The sequence below is a fragment of the Phocoena phocoena genome, chromosome 16, assembly GCF_963924675.1.
Source record: "Phocoena phocoena chromosome 16, mPhoPho1.1, whole genome shotgun sequence".
Classification (NCBI taxonomy): domain Eukaryota; kingdom Metazoa; phylum Chordata; class Mammalia; order Artiodactyla; family Phocoenidae; genus Phocoena; species Phocoena phocoena.
In genome coordinates, this window is record NC_089234.1 from 50442364 (window position 1) to 50456944 (window position 14581).

Here is a 14581-nt window from a genome sequence, read left to right on the forward strand (position 1 = left end):
GACTTGGTCCCTGATCATAAGAAGTTAGAATATACAATCCTGAGGAAGGTAACTCAGAATGTAAACTGAGAAGAAAATCCAGACTGTTCTTTCTCAACGATAATTTTAAGTTAAACTTGCCCAGTCTACAAAATACAAATATAGATTTAAAACTAAACAAAATATATTCCCAATTTAAAATTAGTATTTTATTCCTTAGCTTTCTGCTTTGCATTGGACTTTGTCTGTATGTGCTCTGTTCAAACAAAGAAAGTGCTATTGAATCAGAAGCCAGGTTCTACCATCAGCTCACCATGTGTCTTTGGACAACCATATCATCTAGCTTTTCTCCAAAAAAATGAAAAGACTGGGGATGATTAAACATGAAGGTTTCAAATAAAAGTGAAATTATATGATTATGTAAATTGCTATTCCTTATTTCTCACTTAGCTGAAATTATAGTAGCAGCCACTGAGGACTGAACACCTACTATGTTTCAGGTATTAAATCACTCAATTTACAACTACTAACTCTAACTCTCTCAACATACTTACAATGTAGGTACTATAAAAACGAGGAAACAAGCAGAGAGTTTACCAAATATTACATAGCTCATAAATGCTGGGGACTGTATTGAGACCACCATGCAAAATCACACATTTTTTTCCTCTCAGAGAAGTTCCTATTATGTACTATTTAAACCATTATTTCTCTACAAATCTAAGTAGACATTAGAAATTCACCTATACTTTAAAAAAAAAGTAAAGTCAATCCATTTTGCAATTCAAAATATCAGAGCTGAAAATGTTCACTACATACTAACCTGATGCAGCAGCCGTTTCAGTTTGAGTAACTGAGTTTTTACAGCGGTGCAATCCTGAACCATGTGCCGGAGGGTCATCTCATCCAGTATCACTGTATTTTCTGGTACATCTACAAACATCTTCTGAGCCTGGAAAAAGGGGGTCCCTCCATAGCTTTCAAAATGGCCCAAAGGAGATTCTCTATAGGGAGAGCCTCTGGAAGGGCAGGGGAAGAGTTGGAGGGAAAAGATATACAATATAATTTCAGAAAGAAATAAAGGTTATAAAATTATTACAGTGATTATTATAAATCATTTATCATTATCACAAAACCTTTGACTTTTACTCACTTCAGATACTGAATTTGTTTCCACTGAAAAGTTCAATCAGTCCTAGTTGTCATTAACACAATTATCATCTGCACTCCCTCCTCTTGTGTATTTTACACATTGGTTAAGTAAATCTTATTCCTTAGGAACTAGAGTAGAAACAAAAACCTTTGAGGAAAGGCCTTTCCTGGAAACAATTATACTTATTTTACTTTTCTGCACTGATAGTCTGATCTTTAGCTTCTAATTTTAATTACCCTCTTAAACTTCACATCTTTTTTAGCTGCATCACTATTCTACCCTCATTAATTCCCAGTTTGGACACACCCCTGGACTCCTATGTCCTCAAAGTGCCAGCAGACAGTTAAGACAGATACACTGTTATCCTTTTGTTTTTAAATTGTTGATAAACCATCTTTTCCAATAAAGATTAAACAAGGTTTCACAAAAGTCTTATACATACCACATATTTCCTAATCTTAAACTGCCTTAAAAAAATTCTACTCTAAAAAAATTTAAGCTTCCCTTTAGTTTCATGCAATAACATACATGCTGAATAAGAGGGGAAAAAAACCAACACAACTAGGAATAATGTGTTTCACGGACATGAAAAACACAATGTTTTAACCGGAAGTCATAGCTATAGCAATTTAAAAATTACTGCGTTCACATTACACATAATTCCAGGTGGTTTTTAAGACAATAACTTGTTATATGTGTGAAATCTCAACATTTAAAGTAATACATTGAAAAAGTATTCTCTCCAATATAACGGCTACATTAACATATTAGGATTAAAGTTAAATTCATGGATGCATTAAATTTCAAAAGTAGAAATACAGTTTCTATTAAATTTTCTAGCTTTTAACAAATATTCCCAAATCTCTAAATTCTCAAATATTCAATATGAGCTTGGTTTTCATAAGATTATTTTTCTCTGAAGCTACTTCTCATACTTGATTTCAGGCCTGATTTTTCTTTTAACCAAAGAAGAGATTTTTAAGAACCTTTAAATTGCTGATCCATAGATAAGAATTTCTTTACTTTAATTGTTTTATTTTTACAGATTCAAAATATAGTTGAATTACTGAATTTCAAGTACTGATCAATTATTAGTAAGAATTTATCATCCATAACTGAATAGAGAAGTTATACACAAAGTGATGAAAAAATTTTTTAATAGTAAGACAAAAAGATAGAACCACCTGGCAAATGAATAGTAGAGACAAGAGTTATGGCTTTGGAGAAAAAGCTGACATACTTTGGGAAATTTTCTTGGGTAGGAAAGAAGCTGGGATGAACTATAAAGTGTGAGGTTTGAGTTGGACTGAAATGAAAGGTAAAGTTTTCTAGAAAAAGAAAATGAAAATAAATGGCACAAAAGTGCATGTTTTTCAGGGACAAGGAGACTCTTATACATGGCTTATGAGACTACAGACAGCCTGAATACAATTTATTCTTCAACTTCATCCCTCAATATACCTGCCTCCCTCAGACTGACTTCTTAATTCATAGCCAATTTCCTGAGACAGCCAAAGCACATGACAATCACCCTCATCTCCAAACCCATGTCCTCAACCTCTCTGTACTCTTGGCCAATCTACCCATTCTGCCCTCCACTGCACACTTGATCTGGAGAATGAAAACTCCTCTTCAATTTAAATTAGTTAGCTCTTCCTCAGGGAAAGCTTCCTTAATCCCCTAAAACAGCACTTGGTACTTCCATAGGTGTCCTCATAGAGCCTTCTGCTGGACTCCATCACAGTACTTGCCACAATACATTGCATTCATTTCCAATCCATGCCGAATGACAAACTCCATGAAGACACAGACTGTGTCTTCTTTTTTCTGTCAGAAACGACTTTTTGTTTGTTTATTTTTGTTGTTGTTTTTATTGAATGAGTAACAAGTATGAATTTTAACCACTAGGTTGGTTTTTCTTTTTAAGCTTCCATCTCTGAGATTCTAAAATTCTTTAGCTGTGACATGAAAAAGCACTACTTTAAAATTATAATCTGTAAGCAGTCATGTTAAAAAAGTTCCTGATAATAATCAAATTAAAATTACTTTTTATTTTACCAGGTAAGTAAGAGAAAAAGCAGAGAGGGAAGAGACTGAAGAAAACTGGTCTGTAGTCTACAGCATGAGAATCAGGAATACAATAATGGCTTATATTAGGTTTAGGCATAAATATGAACCACATACAAGGGACTAACGAATTAAAAACATTTCAAAGGAAGTGTCAACAGGCCTTGATCACTAACTGAATATGGGGACAAAGAACTGGCATCTAGAAAAGCCACAATAGTATATAAAAGAGACAGCTCTGGCCTAGGATTGAAGTTTATATCTTGGCTGACAGTAACTAGCTATTAAAAATACTTAATATCGGGCTTCCCTGGTGGCGCAGTGGTTGAGAGTCTGCCTGCCGATGCAGGGGACGCAGGTTCGTGCCCTGGTCCGGGAGGATCCCACATGCAGTGGAGAGGCTGGGCCCGTGAGACATGGCCACTGAGCCTGCGCATCTGGAGCCTGTGCTCCGCAACGGGAGAGGCCGCAGCGGTGAGAGGCCCGCGTACCACAAAAACAAAAACAACAACAACAAAAAAAACTTAATATCTTCGGGCCATAGTTTCTTTAGTTCTCAGTGTTGTCCAGTGCCTACCAAATAAAGTTCATATGCCTTAGGCTGCATTTCAAATACCTCCACCATGAGACCCAAAACTAAACTTACATCTTCTCCTAGTCCTGATGCCTCTTAACTAGATAAAACTGTTTTATGACGCTTAACTTCTTTCACAGCATAAGTGAAAGAAATCTGCATAAATATCACCTCTCACTTGATGATAACTTGAAAACAGGGACTTATTCATTTTTATATTATTCAATTAATGCACAGATTATCTGAGCTCAAATCTCAGCTCTGTCACTCACTAGCTATATAACACACAGGGCAAGTCACTTTATCTATGCTTCATTTTCCTGAGCTGTAAAATGGGGATAACAGTATTTATCTCATTAGGTTGGTATAAGGATTAAATGAGGTAATAATATATGTTAGAATGCTTGGAATGGTGCTTGACTTACAATAATTGTTAAATAAAAACCAATTACTATGTATTATTATTATCAATAATTTCTAACTTCTCTATATTGAAATTTTTTTCTAACATAAATGTCAAAAGAATACTATAATGCCATATACCCCTCGCCTAGATTCGACAATTGATAAATATTGACACAATGCTTTATATCTATGTGTATATTTGTTGCTAAACCATATGACAATAAGCTGGAATAATATAATATCTCAATGAGGGCCATTTTAAGGTTGCTGGAAAAAATGAATATAATTGAGAAGGCTCAGAGGCAGAAGAAGACAAAAATGAAACAGAAAGCAAATACATAACAGAAGTTATTTTCAGAAAATAAAAGGACACTGTTAAAACAGGAGAAGAAACAAAATAAGATAATGAAAGATAATGAAGATTTTGAAATTTCACATTCTGAGATGATGCAGTTCACATAGGAAAACCTGAACCTGTGAAACAGAATGAGAGGTAAAAACATGAGACAAAAGAGGAATTACTAGATGGAGGTTCCTTAAAAAACTAAAAGTAGAACTACCATATGACCCAGCAATCCCACTACTGGGCATATACCCTGAGAAAACCATAATTCAAAAAGAGTCATGTACCACAATGTTCACTGCAGCACTATTTACAATAGCCAGGACAGGGAAGCAACCTAAGTGTCCATCGACAGATGAATGGATAAAGAAGATGTAGCACATATATACAATGGAATATTACTCAGCCATAAAAAGAAATTAAATTTGAATTATTTGTAGTGAGGTGGATGGGCCTAGATTCTGTCATACAGAGTGAAGTAAGTCAGAAAGAGAAAAACAAATAGCGTATGCTAACACATATATATGGAATCTTAAAAAAAAAGGTTCTGAAGAACCTGGGGCCAGGACAGGAATAAAGATGCAGCCATAGAGAATGGACTTGAGGACACGGGGAGGGGGAAGGGTAAGCTGGGACAAAGTGAGAGAGTGGCATGGACTTACATATTCTACCAAATATAAAACAGATAGCTAGTGGGAAGCAGCCGCATAGCACAGGGAGATCAGCTCAGTGCTTTGTGACCCCCTAGAGGGGTGGGATAGGGAGGGTGGGAGGGAGACACAAGAGGGAGGGGATATGGGGATATATGTATATGTATAGCTGATTCACTCTGTTATAAAGCAGAAACAAACACACCACTGTAAAGCAATTATACTCCAATAAAGATGTTAAAAAAAAGGAATTACTGGAAAAATACCTCGTGTTAGGTTAACAGACATAAATTTGTACTTTTGTACAAATTTTAACAATCATGGACTTCTAGTAGGGATATTAGATCATGAAAGCAACAAAAGACTCCAAGCTGCTTTGGGCAAAACACTGGAAGGTTGGCAGTGTGTGTGCAAAGGCAGAACCTATGTGGCCAATCATAGGCCAAGACGGCTAGTGGATACGAAGAATTGAACCAATACAGGTATGGATGAAGGCAAAAATTATTTCAGTGGTTACAGAAGCATAAGAATGAAATGCCCACTATCATTAACATTATTTAACATTGTTCTATTAAGTACAGCCAATAAAATCAACAAGAAAAACAACATGATCAGAATAACTACAAAAAGGAATTTTTAAGAAATAAGCTTTTTTAAAACCAATTCAAACTTAATCCATATACAGTAGCAGCACCTGAGATTCAACCCACACACCTAATAATCACATTGCTACATAATCACTTATTGCAGTTTTAAAGTAATCTCCCCAAATTATATGGCTCTATCCATATATTTATATTCTTCACCACTACTATCAGAGCTTCTTGATTACTAAGATGTGTGATTTTTGTGCAAATCTTAAGATTTGTGATTCATAGGTTAGACTGGTGAATGGAGATTGTGTGTGTGTGTGTGTGTGTGTGTGTGTAATGAGAGAGACATAGAGAGACAGAGAGAGATTGAGATTTTTCTTCCTTATTTATTTCGTAATCTGAGTCACAGTTCGACTTCACAAAACCTTTGTTTCTTTTCTCACCATTAATAAAAATTGTATATTAAAAGTTAAACATATGTATTTTTAACTTCTTGGTTACATTTTTTTAATGCTAGATTCAACATAATCTCAATTAAAATCCCAGCAAGTTATTTTGTGGGTAGCAACAAAATGATTCTAAAGTTTATATGAAAAGGCAAAAGACCCAGAATAACCAATACAACACTGAAGAAGAAAGTCAGAATACTGACACTATCTGACTTACAGATTTACTCTATCAAGTGACAGTAATCAAGACTGTGGTACAAAAAAACAGATCAGTGGAACAGAATAGAGGGTCCAAAATACACCCATACATATGTATGGTAAAGGAGCAATGGCAATTCAAAGGAGAGAGGACAGACTTTTCAATAAATAGTACTAGAACAATTAGACATTCACACCTTCCACAAAAATTAACTAAACATGGATTAAAGACCTAAATGTAAAACTACAAAATAACAACGAATAAAATCCAGGTGACCTTGGCAATAAGTTTTTAGATATGACACAAAAAGTACAACACATGAAAGAAAAGATTGACTAGCTGTACTGCATAAAATTAAAAACGTCTGCTCTGTGAAAAACATCATTAGGAGAATAAAAAGGCAAACCACAGGCTGGAGAAAATATTTGTAAAATATGTATCTGACAAAGGACTGGTATCTAAAATATATAAAGAACTCTTAAAATTCAATAAGACTGGGCTTCCCTGGTGGCGCAGTGGTTGAGAGTCCGCCTGCCGATGCAGGGGACACGGGTTCGTGCCCTGGTCCGGGAAGATCCCACATGCCGCGGAGCGGCTGGGCCCGTGAGCCATGGCCGCTGAGCCTGCGCGTCCGGAGCCTGTGCTCCGCAACGGGAGAGGCCACAGCATTGAGAGGCCCATGTACCACAAAAAAAAAAAAAAAAAAATTCAATAAGAAAACAGATAACCCAATTTAAAAATAAGCAAAAGATCTAAACAGACACGTCACTAAGAAGATACACAGATGGCAAATAAGTATAAGAAAAAATGCTCAACATCATATGATTAGAGAATTGCAAATTAAAACAACAATGAGATGTCACTACACACCGATTAGAACAGTTAAAATCCACAACACAACACCAAATGCTGACAAGGATGTATATCAACAGGAGCTCTCACTCATTGCTGGAGGAAATGCAAAATGTACAGCCACGGCAGTTTCTTACCAAACTAAACATACCCTTACTATATATGACCCTGCAATCGTGCTTCTTGGTATTTACCAAAATGACTTGAAAACTTACCCACATAAATGTTTAGAGCAGCTTTATTCATAATTGCTATATCTGGAAGTAATCAAGAAGTCCTTCAGTAGGTGAATGGATAAACAAACTGCAGTTCATCCATACAATGGACTTTTATTTAGTAAAAAGAAATCACTGTTCTTTAGTGATATAAAGCCATGGAAAGACACAGAGGAACCTTAAACACGTATTGCTAAAAACAGCCAATCTGAAAAGGCTACATTCTGTTTCCAACTATATGGCATTCTGTTTAAAAGGCAAAGCTATGGAGACAGTAAAAAGATCAGTGCTTGTCAGTAGTGTTGTCAGGGGGTAGGGATAGGGAGGAGAAGAAAGGGATGAATAGATGGAGGATGTGGGGTTTCAAGGGCAGTAGAATTCTTCTGTATGATACAGTAATGGTAGATATACATCATTATGCATTTGTCAAAGTCCACAGAATGTACACACAACTTATTGGTTCAAGGCATTTAAAATGAAACCTAGTATAAACTATGAATTTTAGTTAATAATAATGTATCAACATTGACTCATTAATTGTAACAAATATTCCACACTAATGCAAGATGTTAGTAAGAGAAACTGTGCATAAGTGGTGAAGGAATATATGAGAACTCCCTATACTTTCTGCTCAAAATTTCTGTAAACCTAAAACTGCTCTAAAAATAAGGCAATTTAAAAAAAATCCATGACAAAAGGAAAAGAAGGAAGTACTTACAGAATGGCAGAATAAAAGATCTCAAAAATCCACTCCTCCATAAAAGCTCTGAGAATACTGGCAAATTTGTCAAAACTTTTTCAGAGCTCTGGAATCGCTTGCAACAACTGAAGAGCACTTACTGAAAAAAACCAGCTGAATCTCGTGAGAAGAACAAACTCTGTGACATTTTAATTTATTCTATTTCCCTGCCTATCTTCCTAGCTCTGTGTTGGCTTGAAAAACAAAAGCTTTACAAGTACAATAGCTGTGAAATTCAGCAATCTCTAGGGGCTGGGATGGGAGGTAAACTGGGATTGGAACTCTCCAAAAAGCACCATTTCTAGAGAATTGTTACTATTTGACCTGAATGGCACCTCCCTAGAAAAGGCCCATTCTCAGCAGTTGTTTTATTTGGCCTCATTCAGAGCTCCCTCAGGGGGAACAGCCTTATCTCTAGTACATTTGTTTTTAAAAAACAAACAAAAAAAAATCAGTGGCAATTGTTTAAATTCTCAGCTGCCTAAGATGGCAATACCACTTGGAACAAACAAGAAGGTGACCAAAACACTTAAAAGGAAAACCTGAGGAATGAGATGTACACAGGAGTCTTGGAAAGCTCCAACATATTCCTGGGCATAGAGATGGCCATACACATGTGAAAGCCAAGGAAATACCTGAGAAGGTCTTAATCCTTCACCTTTTGCTAACCTTGAGCCTCTGAGCAAGCAGGAAATGAAGGCTAAGAAAGTGCTGCAATCTGCTTATCAGGTTGCTGAAGGCACCCCTGAACACACACACACACACACAGAGCCCCTTGGCAAAAGGCTGCGAAACTTACTGGTGACAGGCATTTAAGGAAATCGCTTTCTAATCATTAGCTCAACAAACTCCAAAATATGATACATCATAACCAAAAGAGAGACACATCATAGTTAAACTGTCAAAAGCCAAAGAAAAAGTGAATCCTGACACAGCAAGAAAAAGTGATTTATGGGATTCCCTGGTGGCGCAGTGGTTGAGAATCTGCCTGCCAATGCAGGGGACACGGGTTCAAGCCCTGGGCTGGGGGATCCCACATACCCCGGAGTAACTGGCCCCGTGAGCCACAACTGCTGAGCCTGCGCTCCGCAACAAGAGAGGCCGCAATAGTGAGAGGCCCGCGCACCGTGATGAGGAGTGGCCCCTACTTGCCGCAACTAGAAAAAGTCCTCGCACAGAAACGAAGAGCCAACACAGCCATAAATAAATAAATAATTTTTTTAAAAAGGCAAAATTCCTTAAAAAAAAAAAAAAAGAAAAAAATGATTTATTATGTAGAAGACATGCTCAATAAGATTAAAAGCTGATTTTTCATCAGAAAGCATAGGGATCAAAAACGTTAAAAGAGGGGGGAATCGGGAAGATGGCGGAAGAGTAAGACGCAGGAGATCACCTTCCCCCCACAGATACACCAGAAATACATCTACACGTGGAACAGCTCCTACAGAACACCTACTGAACGCTGGCAGACCACAGACCTCCCAAAAGGCAAGAAACTCCCCACGTAACTAGGTAGGGCAAAAGAAAAAAGAATAAACAGAGACAAAAGAATAGGGACGGGAACTGCACCAGTGGGAGGGAGCTGTGAATGATAAAAGGTTTCCACACACTAGGGGGCCCCTTCACGGGTGGAGACTGCGGGTGGCGGAGGGGGGGGAGCTTCGGAGCCGGAGCCGCAGCCGCAGCCGCAGCCGCAGCCGCGGCCGCAGCCGCAGCCGCAGCCGCAGCCGCAGCCGCAGCCGCGGAGGAGAGCAGCGGAGGGCAAAGCACAGAGATTCCCGCACAGAGGATCGGTGCCGACCCGCACTCACCAGCCCGGGTGGGTGGGGCTGGGAGCTGAGGCTCGGGCTTCAGTTGGAGCACAGGGAGAGCACTGGGGTTTCCGGCATGAAAACAGCCTGCAGGGGGTTAGTGCACCACGGCTAGCCAGGAGGGAGTCCCGGGAAAAGTCTGGACCTGCCGAAAAGGCAAGAGACTTTTTCTTCCTTCTTTGTTTCCTGGTGCGCGAGGACAGGGGATTAAGAGCGCTGCTTAAAGGAGCTCCAGGGACGCGTGCGAGCCGCGGCTAACAGCGCGGACCCCAGAGACGGGCATGAGACGCTAAGGCTGCTGCTGCCGCCACCAAGAATCCTGTGTGCAAGCACAGGTCACTATCCACACTGCCCCTCCCGGGAGTCTGTGCAGCCCGCCACTGCAAGGGTCCCGGGATCCAGGGACAACTTCCCCGGGAGAACGTACAGCGCGCCTCAGGCTGGTGAAACGTCCCGTCGGCCTCTGCTGCTGCAGGTTCGCCCCGTATCCGTGCCCCTCCCTCCCCCCCAGCCTGAGGGAGCCAGAGTCCCCGAAGCAGCTGCTCCTTTAACCCCGTCCTGTCTGAGCGAAGAACAGACGGCCTCAGATGACCTACACGCAGAGGCAGGACCAAATCCAAAGCTGAGCCCCGGGAGCTGTGCAAACAAAGAAGAGAAAGGGAAATCTCTCCCAGCAGCCTCAGAAGCAACGGATTAAAGCTCCACAATCAACTTGATGTACCCTGCATCTGTGGAATACATGAATAGACAACGAATCATCCCAAACTGAGGAGGTGGACTTTGAGAGCAAGATTTATTATTTTTTCCCCTTTTCCTCTTTTTGTGAGTGTGTATGTGTATGCTTCTCTGTGAGATTTTGTCTGTAAAGATTTGCTTTCACCACTTGTCCTAGGGTTCTATCCGTCCGTTTTTTGTTTTAATTTTTTCTTAATAATTATTTTTTATTTTAATAACTTTATTTTATCTTTTATCCTCTTTCTTTTCTTCCTCCCTCCCTCCCCCTGTCTCTCTCTTCCTCCCTCCCTCTCTCTCTCTTTCTTTCTTTCTACTTTTTCTCCCTTTTATTCTGAGCCATGTGGATGAAAGGCCCTTGGAGCTGCAGCCAGGAGTCAGTGCTGTGCCTCTGAGGTGGGAGAGCCAACTTCAGGACACTGGTCCACAAGATACCTCCCAGCTCCACATAATATCAAATAGCGAAAATCTCCCAGAGATCTCCATCTCAACACCAGCACCCAGCTTCACTCAACGAGCAGCAAGCTACAGTGCTGGACACCCTATGCGAAACAACTAGCAAGACAGGAACACAACCCCACCCATTAGCAGAGAGGCTGCCTAAAATCATAATAAGTCCACAGACACCCGAAAACACACCACCAGACGTGGACCTGCCCACCGGAAAGACAAGATCCAGCCACATCCACCAGAACACAGGCACTAGTCCCCTCCACAAGGAAGCCTACACAACCCACTGAACCAACTTTAGCCACTGGGGACAGACACCAAACACAACGGGAACTACGAACCTGCAGCCTGCAGAAAGGAGACCCCAAACACAGTAAGATAAGCAAAATGAGAAGACAGAAAAACACAAAGCAGATGAAGGAGCAACATAAAAACCCACCAGACCTAACAAATGAAGAGGAAATAGGCAGTCTACCTGAAAAATAATTCAGAATAATGATAGTAAAGATGATCCAAAATCTTGGAAATAGAATAGACAAAATGCAAGAAACATTTAACAAGGACCTAGAAGAACTAAAGATGAAACAAGCAACGATGAACAACACAATAAGTGAAATTAGAAATACTCTAGATGGTATCAATAGCAGAATAACTGAGGCAAAAGAATGGATAAGTGACCTGGAAGATAAAATAGTGGAAATAACTACTGGAGAGCAGAATAAAGAAAAAAGAATGAAAAGACCTAAGGACAGTCTCAGAGACCTCTGGGACAACATTAAACGCACCAACATTCAAATTATAGGGGTTCCAGAAGAAGAAGAGGAAAAAAAAAGGGACTGAGAAAATATTTGAAGAGATTATAGTTGAAAACTTCCCTAATATGGGAAAGGAAATAGTTAGTCAAGTCCAGGAAGCACAGAGAGTCCCATACAGGATAAATCCAAGGAGAAACACGCCAAGACACATATTAATCAAACTGTCAAAAATTAAATACAAAGAAAATATATTAAAAGCAGCAAGGGAAAAATAACACACAAGGGAATCCCCATAAGGTTAACAGCTGATTTTTCAGCAGAAACTCTGCAAGCCAGAAGGAAGTGGCAGGACATATTTAAAGTGATGAAGGACAAAAACCTGCAACCAAGATTACTCAACCCAGCAAGGATCTCATTGAGACTTGATGGAGAAATTAAAACCTTTACAGACAAGCAAAAGCTGAGAGAGTTCAGCACCACCACACCAGCTTTACAACAAATGCTTAAAGAACTTCTCTAGGCAAGAGAAGGAAAAGACCTATAATAACGAACCCAAAACAATTAAGAAAATGGGAATAGGAACATACATATCGATAATTACCTTAAATGTAAATGGATTAAATGCTCCAACCAAAAGACACAGACTGGCTGAATGGATACAAAAACAAGACCCATATATTTGCTGTCTACAAGAGACCCACTTCAGACCTAGAGACACATACAGACTGAAAGTAAGGGGATGGAAAAAGATATTCCATGCAAATGGAAACCAAAAGAACTCTGGAGTAGCAATTCTTATATCAGACAAAATACACTTTAAAATAAAGACTATTAGAAGAGACAAAGAAGGACACTACATAATGATCAAGGGATCAATCCAAGAAGAAGACATAACAATTGTAAATATTTACACACCCAACATAGGAGCACCTCAATACATAAGGCAAATACTAACAGCCATAAAAGGGGAAATCGACAGTAAAACATTCATAGTAGGGGACTTTAACACCCCACTTTCACCAATGGACAGATCATCCAAAATGAAAATAAATAAGGAGGGCTTCCCTGGTGGCGCAGTGGTTGAGAGTCCGCCTGCCGATGCAGGGGACACGGGTTCGTGCCCCGGTCCGGGAAGTTCCCACATGTCATGGAGCGGCTGGGCCTGTGAGCCATGGCCACTGAGCCTGCACGTCAAGAGCCTGTGCTCCACAACGGGAGAGGCCACAACAGTGAGAGGCCCGTGTACCGCAAAAAAAAAAAAAAAAAAAAAAAAAAAAAAAAAAAAAAAAAAAAAAAAAAAGAAAGAAAAGAAAAGAAATAAGGAAACACAAGCTTTAAATGATACATTAAACAAGATGGACTTAATTGACATTTATAGGACATTCAATCCAAAAACAACAGAATACACATTTTTCTCAAGTGCTCATGGAACATTCTCCAGGATAGATCATATCTTGGGTCACAAATCAAGCCTTGGTAAATTTAAGAAAACTGAAATTGTATCAAGTATCTTTTCCGACCACAAGGCTATGAGACTAGATATCAATTACAGGAAAAGATCTGTAAAAAATAAAAGCACATGGAGGCTAAACAATACACTACTTAATAACGAACTGATCACTGAGGAAATCAAAGAGGAAATCAAAAAAATACCTAGAAACAAATGACAATGGAGACACGACGACCCAAAACCTATGGGATGCAGCAAAAGCAGTTCTAAGAGGGAAGTTTATAGCAATACAATCCTACCTTAAGAAACACGAAACATCTTGAATAAACAACGTAACCCTGCACCTAAAGCAATTAGAGAAAGAAGAACAAAAAACCCCAAAGTTAGCAGAAGGAAAGAAATCATAAAGATCAGATCAGGAATAAATGTAAAAGAAATGAAGGAAACAATAGCAAAGATCAATAAAACTAAAAGCTGGTTCTTTTAGAAGATAAACCAAATTGATAAACCATTAGCCGGACTGATCAAGAAAAAAAAGGGAGAAGACTCAAATCAATAGAATTAGAAATGAAAAAGGAGAAGTAACAACTGACACTGCAGAAATACAAAAGATCATGAGAGATTACTACAAGCAACTCTGCCAATAAAATAGACAACCTGGAAGAAATGGACAAATTCTCAGAAAAGCACAACCTGCTGAGACTGAATCAGGAAGAAACAGAAAATATGAACAGACCAATCAAGAGCACGGAAATTGAAACTGTGATTTAAAATCCTTCAACAAACAAAAGCTCAGGACCAGATGGCTTCAAGGGCGAATTCTACCAAACATTTAGAGAAGAGCTAACACCTATGCTTCTCAAATTCTTCCAAAGTATAGCAGAGGGAGGAACACTCCCAAACTCATTCTACTAGGGCAACATCACCCTGATACCAAAAGCAGACAGAGATGTCACAAAGAAAGAAAACTACAGGCCAATATCACTGATGAACATAGATGCAAAAATCCTCAACAAAATACTAACAGAATCCAACAGCACATTAAACGGATGATACACCATGATCGAGTGGGGTTTATCCCAGGAATGCAAGGATTCTTCAATATATGCAAATCAATCAATGTGATACACCATATAAACAAATTGAAGGAGAAAAACCATACGAT

At 39.0% G+C, this 14581-nt stretch overlaps 1 protein-coding gene across 4 annotated transcripts in view; it reads right to left on the reverse strand.

Annotated features, from left to right (window-relative positions):
• The window catches only part of CCSER2 (coiled-coil serine rich protein 2), a 121661-nt gene that overhangs the window by 57435 nt on the left and 49645 nt on the right, over positions 1-14581 (reverse strand). For all 4 annotated transcript variants that reach the window (XM_065894344.1, XM_065894347.1, XM_065894346.1 and 1 more), the window contains exon 5: positions 803-998. In XM_065894344.1, coding sequence (XP_065750416.1) covers positions 803-998 — 196 coding nt within the window. The remainder of the gene's footprint in view (positions 1-802; positions 999-14581) is intronic.